The following is a 24,267-nucleotide window of genomic DNA, read 5'->3' as shown; positions in this document are numbered from 1 at the left end:
CTTAACTCCTACTTCACTGTGTTTACCTGGAGCTCAACTCCCTCACTCTTTTTAATTGTCCCTCTGGTTTACCATATATCTTACCACCTTCCTTATAAGATTACTGCTGCTAGACACAAAGATCCTAGCATCCCCAGAAATAACACAATGTATTCCAAAGAGCAGATGCCCAATTAATGTTAAGGGAATAAATGAGCCAGGGAGCATATTATCTAATTTATTAAGATTTAATTTCTCTTAAATTCTTAAGTAAGCTAAACAAATCCAGGTATGTGTCATTTAATTTTTACTGAATAACAGACTAAAGAAGATAAGGAAGAGATGAATTGATAATCTTTTACTTTATTTTGCTCTATTTCTTGATGCCAACAATTTTACTACTGACTTATTTCACTTTTCTAAAGTAACACCTATTCCAATGCCATGTTACCCTATTCTAGATGAAAGATAAGAGTGAATGTTTCCCAATTTGATTCACAAACTATAAAAACTCCTACTTGCAAACTTGGTACACAGCAGTAAATGTATAAACAAGTGATTCATAAACTTATACTCAGAAGCTATTTAAACCATCTATTAATAGAGACGACATTTGAAAAATAATGAAAAGAGAGACAAAGAGACAGAGATACAGAGAGACAATGAGAAAGAGAAATGAAAATCTCCAAATTACCACATAAACAGGAAAATAAAGATGATACACATCCATGGTGAAGGAAGTGATCTCCAGGGAGTTGGGATGCTCTAAGTCAGGGGGACAGCAGGGGATAGGGGCTGTCTGCTGCACTGAGAGCAGAGTGTAGCCCTTAGAGGAGGCCGCAGAGAAGAGCTGGTCAGCAGGTCAGGTTCCAGAGTTGGAAGAAGGACACACTGGGGAAGTCCCGGGAGAAGGGTGCTGTAATGGTAGAAAGAACTGGAGCTGGACAAGATACCAGCTTCTAGACAGTTAGCTCTCAGTAAGATCCTAGGAAAATGAAACCCAGGGACAATCCCCAAATATTGATTTATTCTCATGTTTACTCTTCCCTTCAGTAGGCCTGCTTTTAGCACTTTGGCTACAAGTGCCTTTTTATTGCTTGAGATACATTTTGGAATAGTGCAAAGAAAAGTGAATTAAGAGACAGGTCTGCCTCAGGCTGGGAGGAGTGGAACAGTATGGCCTCTAGACAAATTCAGACCAGGGGTCTATTCCCAGCTCTGCTAATAACCAGTCTTGTGAACTTGAAAAAACTGTGAGTTCCTCATGTGCCAAGTTTGGTAAACCCTATCTTATAAGGCTCACTAAATCTTTGGTGATAAGCTACCTGGGCTCCCCATAGATGAAATGTTTCCTTCCAGCATACACTCGCATCATACTCAGGAATTTCCAGATGTCTTCCTCAGTGGCACAGTTGCCCTTCATGAAGATCATACCCAGGAGATTCATCAGGAGACCGGTCTTGGGTAACCCCCTTCCACCACGCACCCTCCCATTGTTGGGAAGTTTCAATTTGCTGACAAGATTGTAGCAGTGACTGGTTGAGTCGACTTCCTTCACATCTACTGCAAAGACTATCTCAATGCTCTCAGAGGCTCTCTTGAGAATCTCAGCAAATTGGCCGTGGTAGCTTTGGTGGACAATCTTCAGCATATCTTCCTTCATAATGGGCTGTTTCATTTTATACTTGTACAGAAGGCACTGCTTCAACAACCCAACCTTCCTGGTTAAAAAGTCAGTTCCTGAGCTCTCAGTGAAGGGTGGGACCTCATAGGCGCTTGCCCTATCCTCATGTTGGCCGTTGGAAGCTTCATCAGATCTCGTGTAAGAAATGCCTGCAGAAGTAGTGGTGGTAGTTGGTGCTCTTTGAGGCTCCTGGGCAGTGCTACATGACCCAGCAGCAGGCAGACTTTGGGTAATGCCTCCACACTGAGGAGAGGAGGTGGTAGTGGACTCCTCTTCTGCTGCTGCTATGGCCTGGGCACCCCCACAACTCAATCTCACCTCCGGCCTGGTGGCGTTTATCACCAGCATGGACCTTACTCTTCTGACTCTGAGGCATGGTCAAGGACAGCAGGAAGGAGTATATATAGGAGGTCAGAAGATGTGGACACCTGGAGGAAGGAGAATAAGATGCTATGAGCACCTTCAGCGGGGAGATTCCTCCCTGGCTTTAACCAAGGCCGCCTCTGCAGGGTCTTTGAGGGCACTGCTCTAGGCCCCCTCAAGGCTTCTGTTTTGGTCAGCCTGTCCCCTGAGAACCCTGTGGAGGATGTTAGAACCTTAGACTGCGGCCTGCCAGCCCTGCCTGGGGTATACTGGGATAACAGCAGGGGCTGCCAGTAGGAAGCCTCTGTTGTGGGGTGTGACAGTCTTCTCAGTTTACAGTCAGGATCATCATGTCAACTGTTGGCAGGTCAAGGGCCCCCTCTATTCTGGTGCTTTGAAGTTGACACCTCAAACCAAATCCAACACTTCCCTGAGACCCCAGAGGAGGAAGTAAAGGGGTCCCTTAGCCCCTCTCTCTGTCAGGGGGCACCCAACTGAGAGCTATGTGGAGCCCTCTCTGTCATGGGCTGCTTGGGTGATCAGTTGTCATTCAGGATATTCACCTGTTCTCCAGGTAGTACCTGGTACACCTCCCCTCTGCTGACTGGTGGCTGCAACTTGATACTAACCTTATACTCTTCTCTCTTACATTTGATGTAAATAAGTGAGGGTGATCCTCAGCCTGACAGCCCTGCCCTGAACCTTCAAGTTCTGAATGCAAAGGTGGGGCCTAGATTTTTTGTTATCTATTCAATGATTGGTGGTCCCTTCAGTCTTTCCCTTCCTTTGACCCTTGGCATAGTCTGGGCCTTCTCTCTTCCTGCCAGCGTCTCCTGAGACACACCCCACCCCAGGAGGATATGAGGGTTCCCCCAGCTGCCAGTGGTCTCCAAGGCTGAGAATAGGGGATGGATTCTCTTGTACCCTATTTGTGGGTGTTCCCCCCAGACAACTAAACTCCTGGAAAGATCTGGAAATCCTCCTACTGTGGGGGATAAACTATCCCTTATAAACAAAATCTCTCACCCCCCCACCTCCTGCCTCCCCACCACCCTCAGCCTTCCTGCCTCCCACCTCCCACCCCCGGCCTCCCGCATCCCCCACTTCCCCGCCTCCCTCCATCCCCCCACCCTCCCCTCCCCGTGATACCATAGGAGAAAATGAGTGTCAGTCATCACATCACCAGTTGTACAGACACCCCAGGCTGCCAGCAGGGTGGGAATTCCCTCAGTCCTCACATAGGGTCCTTATCCTGACTCCTGGCCACACTTGGGATGCTTTTCTCTGCTAACTTGAGGCCCCTCCCCTCAAACCAACGCCCTCACATCCCTGAGACCCTCCTCTCAGAAGTAAGCCTGATAGCCCTGCGCGGGGCTTCCCAGGCTTGACGGAAGCAAGCAAGTTCTGTGCCACTTCACTGTTCTGGGGTTGAGGTCCCCTCAGACCCCACTCAGAGTTCCGTCTTTGAACTCCTTCAGGGCAAGGCCCTCAGCTTCCTGATCTATCAAATAGGAAAGGAAGGCTTCCCTCTACCTGACTGCCATGCTTGGGTCCTCTGAGAGTGGCAAGCAGGGCCTCGTTGGGACTTTCCACCTAAATTTCCTCACCCAGACTCTTGCTAGCGTCTTCTCCTCCGTGTGCTGAACTGGGGCTGCCCACATAAACCAAGGCCCTCAGCGCCCTGAGAGCCTCTGGGCCGAAATCTCCCTCAGCCTGACTGCACTGCGCAAGGCATCCCAGGACTTAGAAGAGGGGCGGGGTTTTGGAGGGGAGGCAGGGGTTGGGGAATGTCTCCCATTCGTCATTCAGGCTCCTCACCTCGACTCGGTTCCTGCTAGAACCTGGAACTCCTCACCCCTGAGGCTGCTCGTCGCAGGAGGCAAAGTCTCTCACCTTCCTCAGGCTCCCTAGGAGCAAGTGAGCGCTACCCCTCACCTCACCACCGACAGGGCCTCGATCTCTGGTGCCCCCTCTGTTCTGGGGTGGAGGGCACCCTCAGTTGCACACAGGATTCTCAGTTATACTCCTTTCAGACCCTTGGGAACTTCCCTCTGCCACTGCCCTTACAACAAGGTCCTCACCTCCTTGAGACCTTCCTTGCAGGAGGCTGCCTGATGGCATAGGTCTAAGATCAGGCTAGGGAAAGTCTCTGCAAGACTCCCTACACTACAGAGAAGTGGTGTTCTCCTCAGTCATCATTCACCTAGGTCCTCGTCTCAGCTCCTGTCTCTTTAATGAATGGTTTCCTGGGAAGTGCCACATCCCTGCAAACGCTTGAGTACTCTCTCCACTGTAAATCTTACGACAGTGGATCTGTGTCTCAGGAAAGATGTGCGATGGGGAAGCTGAAGAGCAAGGTAGAGGACTCACATAGGAGGTGAGCTTTCAGAGAGAAAACAAAAAACACGCTGATTATTTCTCCTCTACCACCCAAACTTGGCTTCTAATGGAACTTCTGTTCTACAAGACTTACATACTACAGGAAATGGGCTGAGCCTGATAATTTTGTGAGACCCCATCTTTCGAGGTTAACTGACACTGCATATATAGATGATCATATTGTTACCAGATAGTATATCCTTCCTTTCATTATTCATATCCTTCATTTATTTTGGTTTTCTTATCGCCCTGGCTATGTATTCCAATCCAGTACTTTGGGCACAAACTGTTTTTTTTTTTTCTTCAGTCACCTGAGATATACTATGGAGTAGTGAGAAGAAAAGTGAATAACGATACGCAAGGTCAGCTTCAGGGTGGGAGTGGTAGAACAGTGTGTGCCCTACAGAAATTTAGACTAGGAGTCTAGTCTAGCTGTGTCACTTAAAACCTTGTGAACATGAGAATATTGCAAGTTCTTCATTTGCCAACTGAGTTTGATAAACCCTATCTTGTATGACTGTGGGAATGTATGTATTGTGTATAAAGCACCCATCAAAATGACTAGCAAATATTGGGTGTTTCATGAATGGCAGTTACTATTTTTACCTAGACAATATCACCCTCCTATGTAGGAATGTTTTCTTAAATCCAGCATATGTCAGAGAAAATGCAATGCTCTCAGACAAAACACTACCAAATCAGTCAAAAATTTGCTTTAGCAAGTAAAATTAAGTATCTTGTCCACACTGGGAGCATTTATTATTTAATTTTAGTGTGGAGGTGTTTTTTTTCCCCCACCTGGATGCAACTCAAATTTCCTAGAATTTTGTTATGCACCGACTCTTTCAGTCCTTTCCAGCTGCCCTTCTATCTAAACCATGTCCATTTTTATTTTTGTTTCTTCCCCACCAAAATCTAGCCCTCTCTTAGAATTTGCCAAATTATACTCAAGATAACCTAACTAAAATGCTCTTTTAGTGCATTGGGATCTGGCTCTACCAGTTCAAGGCAGAAAGTGTCAACGGAGTGGCTCCTGTGCATCTCACCCATTGGGGCTCAAGGCAGGCTGCCCCAAAATGTGCCACAAAGGCATATTGATTACCTTGTATTACGGTTACTGAAGAAATGGCCAACGCAGGAGGGACAGTCTGACCCTCCTTTATGTCTCCCTGAAAGCAGGATATAAATCTCTCATGTGAAAGATGTACTCCCTGCATCTGGAGGTAGAAGGACACCCTTATAGCCAGAAATAGGAAATTCAGGCAGAGAAGCCTATATAAACAAACCTTGTTACTTCTTTAATTTACTACCCCAAGCCCAAATTCTGTTTAGATTCTTCACTAATGGAGCACTCAAAATGCAAGTTTTTTTGTCCTGTCCATTCCTCAAAACTTTATTGTTTCTTCATCTAAAAATATAAAAGCTGCCTTTTTTGGGCCACTTCTTAGGTCCCATTTCTAAGAAACCTCCATGTGCATGAATTACAATTTGTTTCTTTTTCTCCTGTTAATCTGTCTTGTGTCAATTTTGTTATTAGTCCAACCACAAGAACTCAAGAGGTGTAGGGGGTAAATTTCCCCCTCCCTGACAGTTGGCAAGCCAGGCAGGAGGCTTTCCATCCTGAGGCTGCTGCAGCTGAGAGATCCTGGGACATGTGACAAAGGCCGCAGAAGGTAAGATTTCTTACCATGTCAGCCTCCCAGATTGCTGCCTTCAAGGTCTGATGGAAGGGAAAGTAATGAGAGTCCCTTTTTTTTCTCTCTAAATTTAGGTTAGCAGGAGAAAATATTTGTGTAGCTAGTTCCTTAGACTTAGGGAAACTTTAGGATTCTATTCTTCTCAAACATGGTCACTGTTTTACTTTGTCTCTGTCTGTTGTGTCATTTGTCATAAGGAGAAAGAACCATAGGGCAATACAGTAGGCATAGGCCCTATAAGCCTGCTGTTCAAGCCAACCTCACAGACTGTTAACAGCTGTCACCAGACCCGTGTCTATTTAGACAAACTTTGCTGTGGTTCCTCTACGTAAAAACGAGATGAGGTTTTACCTTCCGTCTTCTTCTATGTCTTGAGAGCCTGGCATTTTGTCCAGTGAGAATATTCTCTCTGGTCTGTCATCCAGAAGGTGCATTTACTGGGGTGTATCTGGTGGCTAGTTGAATAGACTGGGGTTCCAAGACATGAAGTTACCAGCACTCTCATTGTCTGGTTGTGCCAGCTCTCAGGGGAGTTTGTCATAAGGGGTCCTGGCCCATAAGGGGCATTTGTCATCTCAACTTTTATTGCTTGTTAGTACTGGAAAAGCCCCATTCCAGTAGTGCCTGCCTGCCTGGTGCCATAAATTAATGGGTTTATGGCTGGAGTGCCCCACAGTTTCGTGGGACACTAGAGAGATTGTTTTCACTATACCAGTCGTACCACCTGTAGCAACAAAGGGCTTTTACTTTTTTAGACTAACTCTGGGAATGAACTTTCTGGATCTTGTGAGGGCTAAATAATCTCTTGTGATATGTCTCTTGCATTTTTGGTTAAGCAGTAAAAAAAAATGCTTATTGGTTTGAGTTGCTGTTTGAAATTAATATAAGATCCTACTTGCCAATGGCCAGATGATGGATCCTTTAAATTGGCTGTATTCACATATGAACCGGTTTGCAAGGCAAAAATAGAGACATAGACATAGAGAACAAACGTATGGACACCAAGGGGGGAAATTGGGGTGGAATGAATTGGGAGATTGGGATTGACATATATACACTACTATGTATAAAATAGATAACTAATGAGAGCCTGCTGTATAGCACAGGGAACTCCACTTCGCTGTACAGTAGAAACTAGCACAACATTGTAAAACAACTATACCCCAATAAAAAACAAGAAAAATAAATAAATAAATAAATTGGCTGTATTTAAAAGGAAAAAATTTTGTGAGAGCTCTCATCATAAACATCTCTCATATTGGTACTTATGGGAGGATCAAATTGAAAGGAAAAAAATTATAATGAATATTAAGAAATTCCTTATTATGATGAAAGAAATTAACACAAAAATCCAACATAAATTCTGCTCTTAAAAATCGCCCTGTTTCCTCAGTAGTTTTCCAGGCCCTCCTACAGATAATCCGGGAACAGATCAGCTGGAGTCCAATATTCAACGGCTAATAGGAACAACTGTCTTTGTCTTGTAAATCTATATAAAATCAGAAATACAATTCTAGAAGCAAGTCAAAGCGCACCTAACCTTACCCGTCCCAAGCCCTCACCCATCCCTCTTAAAATGCTTGTAGATATTATAAATGATCAGGATATTAGAGTAAAATTGTCCTTTACTTAAGAAAAAAATTAATAGTGATTACTCAAAGACTTATGATAATAGACAAATATACTCCAAAACTCCCTAGGACAAAACTTAACATTTCCTTCCCTGCCCCTTAAAGTTATGAGTCTGGATTAGCTCAGTCTGTAGAACTTAAAAAGAAAAAAAAAAAGAAGAAAAAAAAAAGGAAAGGGACCTCTTCAAACACAAACTGCTAAAAGACTCTCTTGCCTGAACAGTCTCCTCAAAATTGCTTGTCAAGGGCAAATACAGATCTTAAAATTCTTCTCCACAAATAAAAAAAGACTTTAGCCATCTGAATGAGTACACTTAATTAATTCTAACTGTTATTTATAAACTAGTGAGTTTTGTATTGTACCTGATTCATGACTGAAGTTTTAAAATGAAAACTATGAGATCTCTGGTTTTGTCTGTCTATATGTCTATATGTCTACTTTATAAATATGGTATCTTTCTACCTCCAGATTATGTTGCCAAAATCATTATTTGTAAAAGAGCTCTATTTAATTGGCTTAAACAAACTAGTACTTATATAAAAATTGTTAAAAATATAAGAAAAACTAACCCAAATGTTTTTCAAGTTCACATGATCTAGAATAATCTTTAGTAAATATTGTAAAAGCTAATTTTAAGCTTGTTGATTTAATTAATATGGGTATATCTTCAGAGTTAGCATAAAATATAATGCAGAAAAACAACTTTTGTTCTACTGGGTTTACTAGCTAATGTCTCTGTTGCAACAGTTTGTCAGAAAACAAACAAACAAAACAGACAAAAGACCTTAGGATAATGACTAAATGCTTTAATGACTCATGAAATTTTCATGAGTAATCTAAGTATGATTATTCAAGAACAAAAGAATTAAATAGGTGTAAGTGAGATAAGAGTGTTTAGGTGAACTTTTTTTTTTTTTTAATTAATTAATTGATTTTATTTTTTTATTTTTGGCTGTGTTGGGGCTTCGTTTCTGTGCGAGGGCTTTCTCTAGTTGCGTCAAGGAGGGGCCACTCTTCATCGCGATGCGCGGGCCTCTCACTATCGCGGCCTCTCTTGTTGCGGAGCACAGGCTCCAGACGCGCAGGCTCAGTAGTTGTGGCTCACGGGCCTAGTTGCTCCGCGGCATGTGGGACCTTCCCAGATCAGGGCTCGAACCCGTGTCCCCTGCATTGGCAGGCAGATTCTCAACCACTGCGCCACCAGGGAAGCCCAGGTGAACTTTTTAACAATAATTGTTTTGTGGTATGTCTACCTAAATAGTTTCCTAAATCTCTTTGGTAATTTACACTCTTAGGGTTTTGCTAGTTAAATTAAATGATGAGAATTCATTGAATGTCTAGTCATTTCCAAATAAGATAAAATACTAAAACATTAACTGCTGAACAAGTCTAAGGTTGCATATTTTTTACCTCTTACTACAGAGACTAAGTATGTTTGGGTTTATTAATAAATATACCTTATGCTTTATTGAAAGATTATCCTATAACATAACATATATTTCTAGAAATTATAAAATGTATTTTTAAGTTTGCCAAGCCACAAAATGTTAATACAGTTCAGAACTGTTTACTTCTTTATTTTCACTAAAAAATTAAGATTTCAAAGGATTAAGAATTCTAATTAATATATTGGTTAAAGCTACCAGATATAGCAATAGAAATAGGATGTGTTTTGGGGTAAGAAAAGTTATAGGGTATGGAGATGTTTTTGTTAAGGAAAAAGAAAGTGATTTTCCGTAAGGCTGGTTATTTCTAAATGGGAAAGAAAACAAGGTACAAATTAAAATGGACATAGAAAATTGTAAGTTTTGTGAAAAAAGGAATCTTTGGAAAGGAATTTTATGTGTGGTCAGGACTAAATAAGATTAGAATCAATTTAATTAAGTAAATGAGCTTAAGTATCAAAAGTAAACTGGTACAGAATTGGAATTTGGTTTTATCTCTGTTAAAAGGACAGAGGTGTTTTTTTTTGTTTTTTTTTTTTTTTCTATTGGTCTGCTCTTGATAAGAAGAGATTATGAAAGGTTTTCTTTACCTTGAAGGAGTCTGACCAAAAAATATATATAGTGTCTTGTCTTATCTTTATCAGGTCTTTGATTGCTAAAGTAAACATAGTCCTCTGGGTGTTAAAAGAGTGAAATTTTGCTCAGAACCATATAACCTTCTATATTTGCCTATGAAGTCTTTAATTGTTACTTTGGTTAAATGGATAAACAAGCATTGTTTCACAGTGACCTATTTGACTAAGTGTTTTAAAGCCTCTTTGATATTTTTGACAAGCTTCCCCCAAATCAAATTCTATATGAAGTCTTTTTGACTTAGAACTAACTTTGAGATATGAGTTATTTCAGAGGGCCCCTGAAATATCTCAAAGATTTGTTCTCTCTCCTTATAAAAAGAGAGATATTAAACTAATTAGGAGTATTTGTTATGTTAAATTACATGGGAAGCATTGTCAAATAAGAAGTAACGTTAAGCCTTTTTTATGTTGTGTCTGTATAGGTATGTATTATAAGTGTTCCAGAAATTATGCGAAATTACTGGAAGTCTTCTATGTCCTGGCATAAAATGTTGTCTGTCACCAAAATTGAAGCTCACGCTAAAAGGACTAAACCCAAGTATCAGGGAAACACTGAAGCTGACTTTTATGCACAGGCAGCAACAAAAAAAGAATCTGTAAAGATTGTGGCACGTGTGGATAAAATCCATTTTGCTTCTGCCAAAAAATTGACCCTTAATCGCCAGACTTGCCATCCTGATGTCCGTTTAACATAGCACCAGTCTGCCTCTGAATTGGAGAAATTAAATGGGTAAACAATAGCTATAAAATAAATAGCTGGGGCTATGAGAAACCCAAGATGGTCCCTTGGTTCCTCCCAGCTTTCTGGCAACCCCCCCCCCCATTTAAGATAACTCAAATTATAAATAGACATTGGTAGGAAGATTTCTATAAAACTGTGCAAAAAGTTTACCAGCAATGTCTGACCTGGCAGGTCCATAACCCTGGGAAGAAAAAAAAAAAAAAAAAGATTTTTGTCCCCAGAGGCCTCAAGACCTCCTTTCGCTGGACCCTTTGAACACCTGCAACTGGACTTCATTTATTTGCCACTTAGTATGAGTCATCAAAATACTCTTGTTATTGTATGTATATTTTCTGGATGGGTTGAAGCCTTCCCTTGCTGCAAAGCTGATTCCCTCACAGTGGCAAATAAACTGTTTAGAAAATGTGTTCTCCACTTGGGGTATACCTTTTATAATATCCAGTGATCAAGGCACAGATTTCCCTGGGCAAATCATACAAGCCTTAACAAAAACCTTGCAAACTTCTTGAAATTATCACTGTCCCTATCACCCACAATCTTCAGGGAAGATCGATAGAACTAATGGAAAAACTGGATTCAAGCAGAACAAGAATTAACATGGGACCGAATGAATTGATGAATATGATTATAATTTTCATGATTTTTTTGTCTGAAATATTACTGATTTTTAAAAATCTTTCATTTTCCAGATATAAGGGAATTTTTTAACTTACAGCAATTTGATAAATTATACCTTTGTAAATAGAATTTAAACATTTATCTTTTTGTCCCTACCTGATCACTCCAGAATTCAGAAAGTCTCAGTGAGTATTCTTATTTTCTTGGCAAAATAGTTATTTGCATAATTGAATAAGAATCTGTTCTTATAGCAGGACACAATTGGAAACATTGGTTATATTGCCAAGACTTTGATTGGAATGTCATATTTGACAGAGATACATGTAGACTCAGATATGACCAGATAGCTTGAAGGAACTAAGGTCGACTTTATGGAACCATAAAGCCCCTTGAAAAAACAGCCTAGGACCTTGCTGACAGAGTTCCCAGCAGCTTCCCAGCAGCCTTACCAGGTGAGTAAGGAAGGCCACTTCCTGGCAGGCACAGGAGCCTCAGGATATTTGGGGGACTTCAAGAAGAGAGGAATTCACCCAAATCTCTAGGTATAAAAGGAACTCTGACGACAAGTCTTTGGTGTGGCTTCCTGGCCTTGAGAAGCTATTAAAATTTCACTCTGGAGACTCCTTATGAAAACTTCCAGCAAAGCAGATTTAAAAGAGCCTATATGGCCAATTGCTATTCTTGCTGGACTTAACATAAATAATCAGGCCAAGTTTATTGAATCTAGACTTATTTTGCAAACAAATTAGTCTTAATTTTGCTTTCTTTGGTAGAGATGAGGGAGATTTTAGAGAGAAAAATTGTTTCAATAGAAACTATACTATGCACTTGTGGGTATTAGATTCTAGTGCTATTACTTTTCCTTGAAGTTTTGTCATTTACCTGTAAACTGGACTGGATCCTGAATTTTTCTAGTTTCCTCCAGTATCTGGCTGCAACTCTCTAAACTAACATTTCCAATTTTCTCTCATTCTTTTGATGTATCTGTGGGGAGAAGGTGAGCTCTATGTCCTACTCCTCTGCCAACTTGACCTGCTCCCCTCTCCCATCCTTTTGACTTGAATCATTGAGAGCTAAAACTGTTCTTTTCCTGAAGCCCTGCACACTGAAGCTAGACGACTTGATATAAACGTCAGAGAAATTGCCACAACAGCTCATATTTAAACAATCTACAGCCAGTTGCTGTATGAGCCACTCAGAAAGTTAACCTGAACACTCAGTGACATCATCAGAGACATTTCAAACTGCAATAGATGCTTCGAACCTGACACCTAGAAATCTTCTTGACTGACCGCCCCCTGGGCTCAGAAACTGGTTTATAACCAGCTCCAATCATTAACCTTTGTTTTTCTTTTGTTTCCATAGAAATGCCTCTTATTAAATACCTGATATTGCTTGCACCATAGACCTAGCTTTGGGAGCCCATCTGCATCACTGCCTCCTGAAATGAGATACAACAATTTAACTGAACTGAACTGTTCTCAGAACTAAGAAACTGGTTCAATGAAATGGAGGACTCTACTAACCCATTCTCTGTCTCCACAGTGACCAGTTCAGCTCTTAATATGTGAAACTTCCAGGGAAGTTTCAGAGGAGGGAACTGTTAAGGCTTAGGGCAGGCTGCCCCCAAATATACCACAATGGCATATTGATTATTTTGAATTAAAGTTATTTAAGAAACAGCCAGTGCAGGAGGGGCACTCCGACCCTCCCTTCGGTCTCCCTGAAAGCAGGAAATAAATCTCTCATGTGAAAGATGCATTCCCTGCATCTGGAGGTAGAAGGATACCCTTATAGCCAGAAATAGGGAATTCAGGCAGAGAAGCCTGTATAAACAAACCTTGTTACTTCTTTAACTTACTACCCCAAGCCCAAATTCTGTTTAGATTCCTTACTAATTGAAGGAATTACCCAAAATGTAAGTTTATTTGTCCTGTCCATTCCTCACAAGTTTATTGTTTCTTTGTCTAAAAAGTATAAAAGCTGCCTGCTTTGGCTACTTCCTAGGTCCCATTTCTATGACACCTCCGTGCACATGAATTACAGTTTCTTTCTTTTTCTCCTGTTAATTTGTCTTGTGTCAACTTTATTAGTCTAACCACAAGAACTCAAAGGGGTAGTGGGGGAATTTCCTCCTCCCTGACATACCTCAAGGCAGTTAACCCTTATGTCTCAGAAACTCCCTGGAGACAATGTGCAAAGAATACCTGTCTGTGCACTGTATTCTCCTGCATTGAGATAAGAGCAAAGACACCTTAGATTTCTGTCTGTTAGGGGCTTAATTGTGTCCCCACAAAAATTCATGTTGAAGGCATAAACCCCAGTACCTCAGAATGCGACTGTAGTTGGAGATAAGGTCTTTAAAGAGCTGGTTAAGTTAAAATGAGGCCATTAGGGTAGGCCATAACCCAATCTGACTGGTGTCTTTATAAGAAGAGGTTAGGACACAAAAGGAGAGACCAGGGATATATGCACACAAAGGGACAGCCAAGTGAAGAGGGTGGCCATCTGCCAGCTGAGGAGAGAGGCCTCAGAAGAAACCAACCCTCATCTTGGACTTCCAGCCTCCAGAACTGTGAGAAAATAAATTTTGGTTGTTTAAGCCACCCATTCTGTGGTATTTTGTTGTGGAAGCCCTAACAAATCAATACACTGCCCCAGGTAGAGATTTCTTTCTGGATTATCCTTTTACTTTCCCGTAAGTCATAGAGGGCATCTCAACATCTTGTATGACTGCAGCTCCTTGCTTCTAAAGTTGTATGGGCATAGGCTGGGTCTTTATCTTAGCATTGCCGGTACTAGCACAGAACCTTTTAAAGAGCAGATGCTCAACTGACGTTTGGGAAATAAAAAAGAAAGTGAGTAAGAGGTCTAACTTGTTAAGATTTAATACCTCCTACATTCTTTAATAAGCATATTGAGGTATAAATCATTTAATTTTACAAAACAGAAGACTGAAAGGATTAAGAAAAATCAAGGTTTATCATGTTTTCTTTTTAATTATTTTTTATTTTTTCATTCCATTATCCCAACAATTTTATTGTGGGATTCTTTCCCATTTCAACAAAAATCCCTATTGTGATGTCAAATTTTCTTATCTGGATGATTTTTAAAAAGTCTCAGACTTCAGTAAGGGTGGGAGAAGCTGCTGGACGTGGCCATGGAACATGCCTGGAAGTGACAGTATTTCCAGGCCTGGCTGCAATTTTGGCTCGATCTCTCTCTTCCTCATCTTGCAAAGCTTCTTCATATTGTGATGAGAAGGCACTGGGAACCGTATTGCTGAACTTCGCCAAAAATTCCAAGATTTTCATTTTGCTGGTTTCAGCATGGGCTCTCGGGCCCCACAGGAACTCATAGCGTGGAGGATCACTGTTAGGCACCTGGCGGTACTCCAGGTACTTCAGCCTCACGAAATCTTTGGTGATGAGCTTCCTGGGCTCCCTATAGGTGGAGTGCTTCCTCCCAGCATATACTCGCATCACATTCAGGAATTTCCAGATGTCTTCCTCAGTGGCACAGTTGCCGTTCATGAAGATTACACCCAAGACTGTCATCAAGAGACCGGTCTTAGGTAACCCCCTACCAGGACACACCCTCCCATTGTTGGGGAGTTTCAGTTTGCTGACAAGGTCATATGAGTGGATGGTTGAGTCGACTTCCTTCAAGTCAACTGCAAAGACAGCCTCAATGCGTTCAGAGACTTTCTTGAGAATCTCAGCAAATCGGTTTTGGTACTTTTGGTTGACAATCTTCAGCATGTCTTCCTTCATAATGGGCTGCTTCATTTTATATTTGTGCAGAAGGAACTGCTCCAACAAATCCATCTGACTAGTTAGAGTATCACTGTATGTGCTCTCAGTAGAAGGTGAGACATCAGAGGAACATGGATGTTCCTCATCTTGACTGTTATCATTTTCATCAGACCTTGTGTCAGAAGTACTTGAAGAAGTGATGGTAGTAGATGGGGCTTTTGAAGACCCCTGAGAAGTGCTGTTTGACCCAGTAGCTGATGAACTCTGGGGATTATCTTCCAAAACAGGAGAAGAGGAGGAGGGGGGTTCTTCTATTACTGCAGTGGCCTGAACTCTCCTGTGACTCTGGGAGTCATCTTGGGCCTGGCGGCCCGTTTCTCACGGGTGCGGAGCTTACTCTTCTGACCCCGAGGCATGATGACTGTGCTCAGGCACAATGGTCAGGAGTGTGAGTAGAAGAGCAGGGGATAAGGGTCCACTGGATGAGGAAGGTTGAGAGAGTGTGCAGCTTCAGCAGGGAAATACCACCTTGGTTATAAGGAAGGCTACATTTGTAGTTTTCCTTGAGGGCACTGCTCTAAAAACCCACAGGGCTCCTGTTCTCCTAATCAGCCTGTCCCTTGGGAAACCTGTTGAAGGAAATTAGAGTGATCTTTAGGCTGCATCCTGCCACCCCTGCCTCAGGCATGCTGGGGCGACAGCAGGAGCTGGTGGTCTTCTACATTGAGGAGTCTCTTATGTCACATCCAAGACCATCATTTAACTGGTGGCAGGTCATGGGACCCATTCCCTCTGCTGTTCTGAGGTTGACATCACAAACCTCCCTGGGATCTATGAGAAAGAAATGAAGGGGGTCCTCAGCTTATCACCCCTGTCCAGGTGCCCCCAGTACTGACTGCTCAGTGGGGAGTTTTCTGTCCTGGCCTCTGGAGTCCTCAGTCCTCATTAAGGGTCCTTAATTTGGCTACACATAGGGCCTGATATCCCCACCCCTTTCATTGAATGGTGGCTACACTTTCAAACTAAGGATTTCACCTCCCATAGACCTGATATAAATAAGTGTTGGTGGAGCTTCAGCTTGATAGCCCTGCCCTGGATCCTCAAGGGCTGTAACAAGGGGCAGGGCTGGATTCCTTATCACTTCTATTTAGTGGTAGATGATCCCCCAGTCCTTGCTTTGACCTCTGTCATGGCCTGGAATTCCACCCTCCCTTGCCCTTAGGCCTGCCCCTTATACTAAGGCCAGCACCACCCTGAAACCCCTAGGAGAAAGTGAGATTCTCCTCATCTGACCATACCTGTCCTTGGTCTTCTGAGGCTGAGAGTAAGGAATGAATTCTATGGTTATGGGGTATGTGGTTCCCTTAGTCCTCAGGGTATTCACCTGGTCTCTGGAAAAACCTGGAAATCTTCCCACTGCTGGCCCTAGGCCATACCCCTTAGACCATGTCCCTCACCCCTGTGTGACACCATAGGAAGAAATATGTCACATCATGTCAACAAAGCCCAGGTATCCCAGGGATACCAGGAAGGGCATGGTTCCGTGGGGTTCTCTCACAGTCTAAAGGCAGAGGTTTCCTTAAGTCCTCACTCGGGGTTCTCACCTCGACTCCTGGCAGGGCTTGGGACTCCTTCCTTTGTTTACCTAAGGACCCTCTCCTCAGACTAAGGTCCTCACTCCCTGAGGTGCCAGAGAGGCAAAGTCTGGGAATGCCACATGAGGCTACTCCTACCTGTGCCCTTCCAGGGTTGACATCAGGATTCAGGCTCCTTGGGGCTCTCTCTGTTCAGGGTAGGGGTGTGCCCTCAGTCCTCATTCAGGTTCCTCACCTTGACTTCTGAAGGGCCCTAAGTTTCCTCTTTCTTTCAACTTAAAGTCACCCATGTAGACCAAAGCTCTTATGTTCCTCTAAACCCTGAAAATAAGTGAGGGGATGCTCAGCCTGGCAGCCCTGCCTTGGCCTTCTAAGTCTGAGAGCAGACACAGGCCAGTCTCTCTGTGACTTAAGTTATTATGTGGCTTTTGTCTCCTCAGTCCTCATTCATCAGTATTCACCTTGACTCCTATCTCTTCTATGAAAGGCTTCTTGGGAAATGCCACATCCTTGAAAACTCTTAATTGATCTCCCTACAACAAATCTTGCAGAGAATAGGTTGAGCCCTAGGAGTGATGTGAGATGGGAAGCTGCAGCCAAGCAAGGGCCCCAGTACAGGTGTTGTGCTATCAGAGAAAACACGCTGATCTCTTCCTTCTCTTCACTGGCCAGATATAGCCTTATATAACCTCAATTCTAATAGATTTACTTTCTACAGGGAAAGGGCTGAATTAAATGACTTTGTGAGCCCCTGCTCTTTTGAGGTTTACTGACATTTCCTTCATAGATAGTTATATTGTCACCAAATGCTATCTCTTTCTTTATTTGTACCTCACTTTTATCTTCATATTTTTATTACTTATTCCTGGAGCTTTTTATTCCAAAACCATGTTTGGGGTATGAAGTCCTGCTTTTTAACACCTGAAATACATTTTGGACTAGTGAGCAGAAAAATGAAGTGACCCAAGGTCGGCCTCAGCCTGGGAGGAGTGGCACAGTGTGGGCTCTAGAGGGATTCAGAGCCAGGGTTCAGTCCAGCTCCTGTCACTTACCAGCCTTGAATTTGAGAATATTCCAACTTCTTTATCTGCAACATGAGTCTGAAAAGGTCTACAGTGCAGGACCACAGGCATGCATGATGTATGTAAACCACCCGGCAGTTTGAGACAAAGTTTGGTACTTTCAATGAATGGCAGTTATTACTAAGATGATTTTGACCCCAAATGATAACAAACTTCCTTCACAGAATTTTATTTCCAGCCTACATTAGAGAATATGCAACTCCAAACAATATAGAAATCCACATCAGCCAAAATGCCAAGCGAGTAAAACTAAGTAGTATTTCCCTATTAGAGCATTTGTTTTAATATTGGTATGGGGTCATCTTCTGCAGATGGATGCAACTAGGAGTTCATTTGTTTCAAGGACCAACAACTTCCCTCCCAGGTGCCTTTTCATCCAAACCACCCCTAATTTCATTCATACCATTGCCACTAAAATTTGAGCCCTCCCTTAGAGTTTGCCAAATTACACTCAAAATAACCTAATTAAAATGCCCTTTTAACGGAGCGAGCTCTGGCAATCCCATCCCACAAAAAGAGAGATAGTCCAGTGGCTTCTTGGCATCTCACTTCAATGAGTATCACCTTTCTCAGAAACTCTCTGGACAGCTCATGCCTAAAACACCTAGTTTGAATGTTCACTTGCCCTGGGGCAAGTGCATAGGACCCCTTCCATTCCCTAGGTGGGGATTCTCTCTGGTTTTTCCACATCCCAAAGTTAACTGTGAAGATATGTTTTCCATTCCAGGTTTAGTCTCTCAACTCTGAGAAACACCATCTGAGTGGCCCTTTCCATCACTCCCACAGCTTCATCTAGCCCACCATGCATCCTGACTGATAATTACTTCCTGCCGAGGGACTAGAAGTTGCCCAAGACCCAACGCTGCCTTCATCAGGTAACTTACACTTCCTTGCTCTCATCTGGAACCTCCTCTTCCACACCCTTTTTAAAAAAATTTTCATTTGTTTATTTCTTAGAGTGTATCTCACCATCTTCCTTACATGATAGCTGATGCTAGACTCTAAAAATTCTATGGGCAGTGGCTTGGTCTTCATTTTCTTACCAACCATAGTAGTATTGGAGAGGCTTCCAAAGAGAAGATGGTCAATTAATTTGAGAGAAAAAAGAAGGAATGACCAAGAAGTCTTATTTATCATTTAATTTTCAAACAGTTTGAATAACCTAAGCAAATCTAGGTATATATTATTTAATTTTACAGGCAAAGAGACAGAGAAGAAGACAAACTAAGAATTAACCAGCCTTTACTTTTGTATCACCATTTTGAGATCCCAAATATTTTCCTGTGGGATTCTTTCTCACTTCCACGAAAAATCCTATTCCAATGCCATGTTACCCTGTTCTGTAGCAAAAGGAAAATATTGAAGGCTTTTCAGTTTTTTTTACAAATAGCAAACTCTTAATCTTAAAACTGAACAGCAATAAACATGACATCCATGACATTAATACACTTAGATTCTGAAGCAAAATAAACCTTCAATGAAGTAATAACACTTGAAAAGATACTAAACATCTCTATCATAAATCTATCTATCTAGCATCTCTCTACCTACTTACCTACCTATCATCTGTCTATCTTTAACTAGGTATTCTTCATATGGAAAAAAGAAAATAAGATACATATTTTATTAAAACTAACTGCACCTAAACTGCCATACTACTTAAAACTGTAAGAACATATATGTTTTGTTCCCTCTACCAATACTATTCTGCACTATTTAGGAGCTTGACTGCTCTCTTCTAAAACAAAGTGAACAAACTGCCCGTGGCCTCCCTCCCTAGATGTGGGAGGAGCTGCGGGCCTTGGCCCTGGAACGTGCACTGCGCTGAGCGAGAGCTGCGGCCCTGGCCGCGGCTCTCACTCCTGCTCTCTCTTCCTCATCTTTCAGAGCCTCCTCATAGAGATCTGGGAAGGCACTGGGGACGTCAGCATTGACCTTCGCCACAAACTCCAGCACTTTCATCTTGCTGGTTTCAGCCAGGGCTCTCGGGCCCCACAGGAACTCATAGCACGGAGGATCGCTGTTGGGCACCTGGCGGTACGTCAGGTAATTCTGCTGCACGAAATCTTCGCTGATGAGCCTGCTGGGCTCCCCAAAGATCGAGTGCCTCCTTCCAGCATACAACCCCAACGCATTGAGGAATTCCCAGATCTCCTCCTTGGTGGCACGGTTGCCCTTCATTAAGATCATGCCCAGGAGAATCATCAGGAGACCGGACTTGGGCAGCCCCGACTCATCACTCAGACTTTCCTCGCTGGAGAGGGCCAGCTTGCTGATGAGGGCGTAGTAGTGACGGGTGGGGTCAACTTCCTTCAGATCGAGGCCAAAGACCAGCTCCATGCTCTCAGAGGCTCTCCTGAGGATCTCATGGAAGTGCTTCTTGTACCGCCTGTCGATACTCTTCAGCATTTCTGCCTGCCGGATGGGCTCCTTCAACTTGTACTTCTCCAGCAGGAACTGCACCAACATGCCGGAATTCCTGGTCACAGGATCTGTGCAAGTGCTGTGAGTGGAAGGTGCTGCCTGGAAGGTACTTGCACTTTCCTTATCTTGGCTCGCCCGGGCACCCTCTTCATATCCTGGGCAGGAAACTCCCTCGGGAGTACCCCGAGAAACAGAAGCAGGGGAGGAGGGCAACTCTTCTATCTCTGCTGCCGCCGCCGCCGCCTCAGTGGCCTGGGCACCCTTGAGACTCTGAGTCTTCGCCCGGGCCCGGTAGCGTCTCTCGCGGGCACGGCGCTTGCTCTTCTGGCCTCGAGGCATGATGACACAGGTCAGGGCCAGCAGGCGGGAGTGTGGGCAGGAAGGCAGGCAATGAGGGCACCTGGGGAAGGGACAAGGAGATGCTGTGAGCACCTTTGGCGGGGAGATTCCTCCCTGGCTTTAACCAAGGCCGCCTCTGCAGGGTCCTTGAGGGCACTGCTCGAGGACCCACAGGGCTCCCGTTCTCCTGCTCCGCCTGTCCCCTGAGACCCCTGTGGAGGACGGTAGAGTGAGCCTTGGGGCACAGCCAGCCAGCCCTGCCTGGGCGGTACGGGGGTGACAGTGGGGGCTGGCAGGGGAGGTAGGTCCTCGCGGTTCCCATTCAGAGTCAGGATGACAGTTGCTGGCAAGACTCCCCCCCCCCCCACCCCATCCCGTCTGCTGCTCTGAAGTTGACACCACCACCTTCCATGACACCCAGGAGGAGGAAAGGAGGGAGCGTTCAGCCCACCACCGAAGGGTCCTGGGACCCTCCCTTCTGCTGCCTGGTGATGGCCCCTTCAGAACAAAGCTCTAACCTCCCTTGGACCTGGCAGAGGAAATGACGGGCAGTCTCAGCCTGACAGTCCTTCCTTGGGAGTTTACGGGTTGGCAGGAGGGGACAGGCCATATTCTCTCTCGTCCCTTCTCTTCGGGGTGGGTGGCTCCCTTAGTCCTCACTCGGGGTCCTCCCTGGACGGCCGGTGCAGCCTGGAGCTCCCCTCTTGCCCCGAGGGCCATGTGCTCGCACCAGTGCCGGCACCTCCTTGAGTCTCATTAGGAGGCAGTGAGGGTGACCACGCGGCCGCATGTGGCAGAGTTTTACCAAGCCTGCAGCGTGCGGCAGACAGGTCGAGGCCCTGTGGTTGGCGGCCCCACTGGTCCTCACTCAAGGGCTTGGGCTGACTCTTGGGAGTGCTCAGGGACGCGCCTTCTGCTGGCCCGCACCTCCCCTCTCAGACAGCAGCCCTCCCTTCTCCGTGTGTGGCCAGAAGGAAGCGGCTGACAACAGGGGAGGGGTTCTGAGGTGCCCTTGCGACGGGGAGGACGGTCCTCACCCTGACTCCTCCCGTGCCCTGGAAATCCTCCCTCTGCTGACCTGCGGCCAGCCCCTCAGAACAAGGCCCCCTCCTCCCCGAGTCTCCCGCGTCCGTCCGTCCATCCGTCCGTTCGCCCGCGTTCGCACTGGGGGAGCCCCTCCGTCTTGAGACCTGCCCGGAGGCTCCCAGGCTGACGTCAGGGGCGGGGTCTGCGTGGCCGCCATTCTGGGGTGTGGAGCCCCTCGGACCCCACGAGGGTCCCGTCCTTCACTGCACAGGGCCTGGGGCGCTCCCTCTACTGAGCTGAGCCAGGGTCCACCAGCCTCAGAGCGAGGCCTTCCTTGCCCGAGACCCCGCGGGGGAAGCGGATGGACTTGGGGCCTAACGGCCAGGCCCGAGCCTCTCGGGCCGAGAGCAGGGGCGGGGTGGGCGGGGCCCGTGTGGCCGCCTCTTTGCGGAGGGAAAGGGGATTGGGGGTGTCGGGGGCATGTCCCCGCACTTCTAACTGGGGTCACCTCACACCTTGACACCTGACGAGACGTGGGACTCCTCCCGCGACTTACCCTCGCAGGACGGCAGCTCTCAAAAATGGCCTCGCCCCCGCAGCGTGGTTAGGAGGACGTCACTTCCGGTCATGCGCATCTGGGCTCCAGGAGGACAGCAGGGGCGGGCGGACCCCGGCCGGGGCGGGGCGGGGCGGGGCGGGGCGGGGCGGGAGGTGTGGGGTGGTGCAGGGTGGTGCAGGCGGAGCTTCCCGCAGGACTGGCACGTGGGCCTTTCATTGACTCTCGGCAGGTCCTGGGACTTTTCCCTCTGCTGAGCTGAGTCAGCAGGCGTCACACCTTGGCTCTCATTTCTGTCGGCACCCCCAGCCGGAAGTATCTGGGGGCCTGAGCCTCACAGCCATGCCTGGGTCCCCCGAGACTGACAGTGAGGCCTCTTTGGGGCCCCCTGTTCTATGGTGGATGCTGCTCTCAATCCCCTCTCAGTGTCTTCTCTTGACTCCCTGTAGGTGCTGGGCTACCTCCCGTCTGCTGACCTGAGGCCAAGGCCTCGCATCAAAGACATCAGCTCCCTGAGACTGCTGGTGTGAAGTGCAGGCTCGTCTCATATGGACAGTTCTGCCTCAGACTTCCTGGAAATGGCTGTAGGAGGTGAGAATCCTGTGGGTTTCAATGTCTTGGGTTAGGGAAGTTGCATTGAGTTCTATGAGTCTTGGAATTCCTCTTTTTTTTTGGAATTTTATTTAATTTATTTTTTTTACAGCAGGTTCTTATTAGTTATCCATTTTATACATATTGGTGTATATATGTCAATCAAAATCTCCCAATTCATACGACCACCACACCACCCCTCACCATTTCCCCCCTTGGTGTCCATACGTTTGTTCTCTACATCTGTGTCTTTATTTGTGCCCTGCAAACTGGTTCATCTGTACCATTTTTCTAGGTTCCATATATATGCGTTATTATACAGTATTTGTTTTTCTTTTTCTGACTTACTTCACTCTGTATGACAGTGTCTAGATCCATCCATGTCTTTACAAATGATCCAATTTCGTTCCTCTTTATGGCTGAGTAATATTCCATTGTATGTATGTACCACATCTTCTTTATCCATTCGTCTGTCAATGGGCATTTAGGTTGCTTCCATTACCTGGCTATTGTAAATAGTGTTGCAGTGAACATTGGGGTGCATGTGTCTTTTTGAATTATGGTTTTCTCTGGGTATATGCCCAGTAGTGGGATTCCTGGGTCCTATGGTAATTCTATTTTTAGTTTTTTAAGGAACCTCCATACTGTTCTCCATAGTGGCTGTATCAGTTTACCTTCCCACCAACAAGTGCAAGAGGGTTCCCTTTTCTCCACACCCTCTCTAGCTTTTGTTGTTTGTAGATTTTCTGATGATGCCCATTCTAACTGGTTTCTTCCCTTTCCTAACTTTAGCCCTGGGACCTCTCTTGCGTGATATCAGTGTCATTAATCAAATTTTCTGGAATGAATTTTTTTCTTATGTGAAATTACTGTGATACTTGCTATTTCTATTTCAATATTTTCTTTATATTTTGACAAATAAAAGTTGCTTTTTATGTATATTTTATCAAATGTGATGTTTGGATATATGGGTACATTGTGAAATGATTGCCAGAGCGAAACTATTTATCGTATCTCCTCCCATAGTTACCATTTTTGTGTGTGTGGTGAGAAATCCCATCATTTTGAACAACATGGATGAACCTAGGAGGACATTATGCTAAGTGAAATAAGCCAGACACAGGAAGACAAATATCACGTGATCTAACTTATATGTGGTATCTAAAAAAACAAAAGTTGAACTCCTAGTAACAGAGAGCAGAATCGTGATTACCAGAGCCTGGGGGGTTAGAGAGAAGCAGAGATACTGATCAAAGGGTACAACTTTCAGTTATAAGATGAATAAGTTCTGGAAACTTACTGTACAGCATGGTGACTCCTGTTAATTATAATGTGTTATATACTTGAAATTTGCTGAAAGAAGAGATCTCAAGTGTTCTCACTATTTTATTTCCATTCATGCCTTATAGTCTATTAAGATGACCATTAAAAAAAGCCCTGTCTTCACCAGCAGAAGAAGTTTCAGGTGGTTATTAGGACAATCTCTGGACTCATATTACCTCAACCAACCAAATTTTGGTGCTGTTCTGATATTATCCCATAGTCCTGGCATAACCCAATAGTCCTGGCGTGTGGGCTCTGAGGAGCTGCCTCAAGTTCCCTCAAGTTCAGTGAGGCAGTGGAAATTCATCCACCCAGGGCACACTGGGAGAAATAAGGGCTAAACTTTAAAACCTTTGCTTCAAATGATCCTGTCTTCCCTAGACCTATCTCAACTGCCCTCAC

The 24,267-nt window shown here is 44.6% G+C and overlaps 3 protein-coding genes across 3 annotated transcripts; all 3 read right to left on the bottom strand.

Annotated features, from left to right (window-relative positions):
- Positions 1 to 1,264: 1,264 nt before the first annotated feature.
- LOC118888982 (melanoma-associated antigen B3-like) lies at positions 1,265 to 2,039 on the bottom strand. Its single transcript, XM_036840501.1, is given in 2 exon segments — positions 1,265 to 1,970; positions 1,972 to 2,039. Coding segments are annotated over 2 exon segments (774 nt in total).
- Positions 2,040 to 14,293: 12,254 nt separating this feature from the next.
- LOC118888981 (melanoma-associated antigen B5-like) lies at positions 14,294 to 15,345 on the bottom strand. Its single transcript, XM_036840500.1, is given in 2 exon segments — positions 14,294 to 15,298; positions 15,301 to 15,345. Coding segments are annotated over 2 exon segments (1,050 nt in total).
- Positions 15,346 to 19,382: 4,037 nt separating this feature from the next.
- LOC118888980 (melanoma-associated antigen B4-like) lies at positions 19,383 to 20,369 on the bottom strand. The gene has a single exon (XM_036840498.1). It carries the CDS (start codon positions 20,367 to 20,369, stop codon positions 19,383 to 19,385), a length of 987 nt encoding a protein of 328 aa, XP_036696393.1.
- Between the last annotated feature and the right edge of the window lie 3,898 nt (positions 20,370 to 24,267).

The sequence above is a fragment of the Balaenoptera musculus genome, chromosome X, assembly GCF_009873245.2.
Source record: "Balaenoptera musculus isolate JJ_BM4_2016_0621 chromosome X, mBalMus1.pri.v3, whole genome shotgun sequence".
Taxonomy (NCBI): Eukaryota; Metazoa; Chordata; class Mammalia; order Artiodactyla; family Balaenopteridae; genus Balaenoptera; species Balaenoptera musculus.
This window is presented reverse-complemented; position numbering and strand designations above follow the sequence as displayed.

Excerpts from the sequence above, each read along its gene's own strand:
- LOC118888980 (XM_036840498.1), bottom strand. The coding sequence starts at position 20,369 with ATGCCTCGAGGCCAGAAGAGCAAGCGCCGTGCCCGCGAGAGACGCTAC.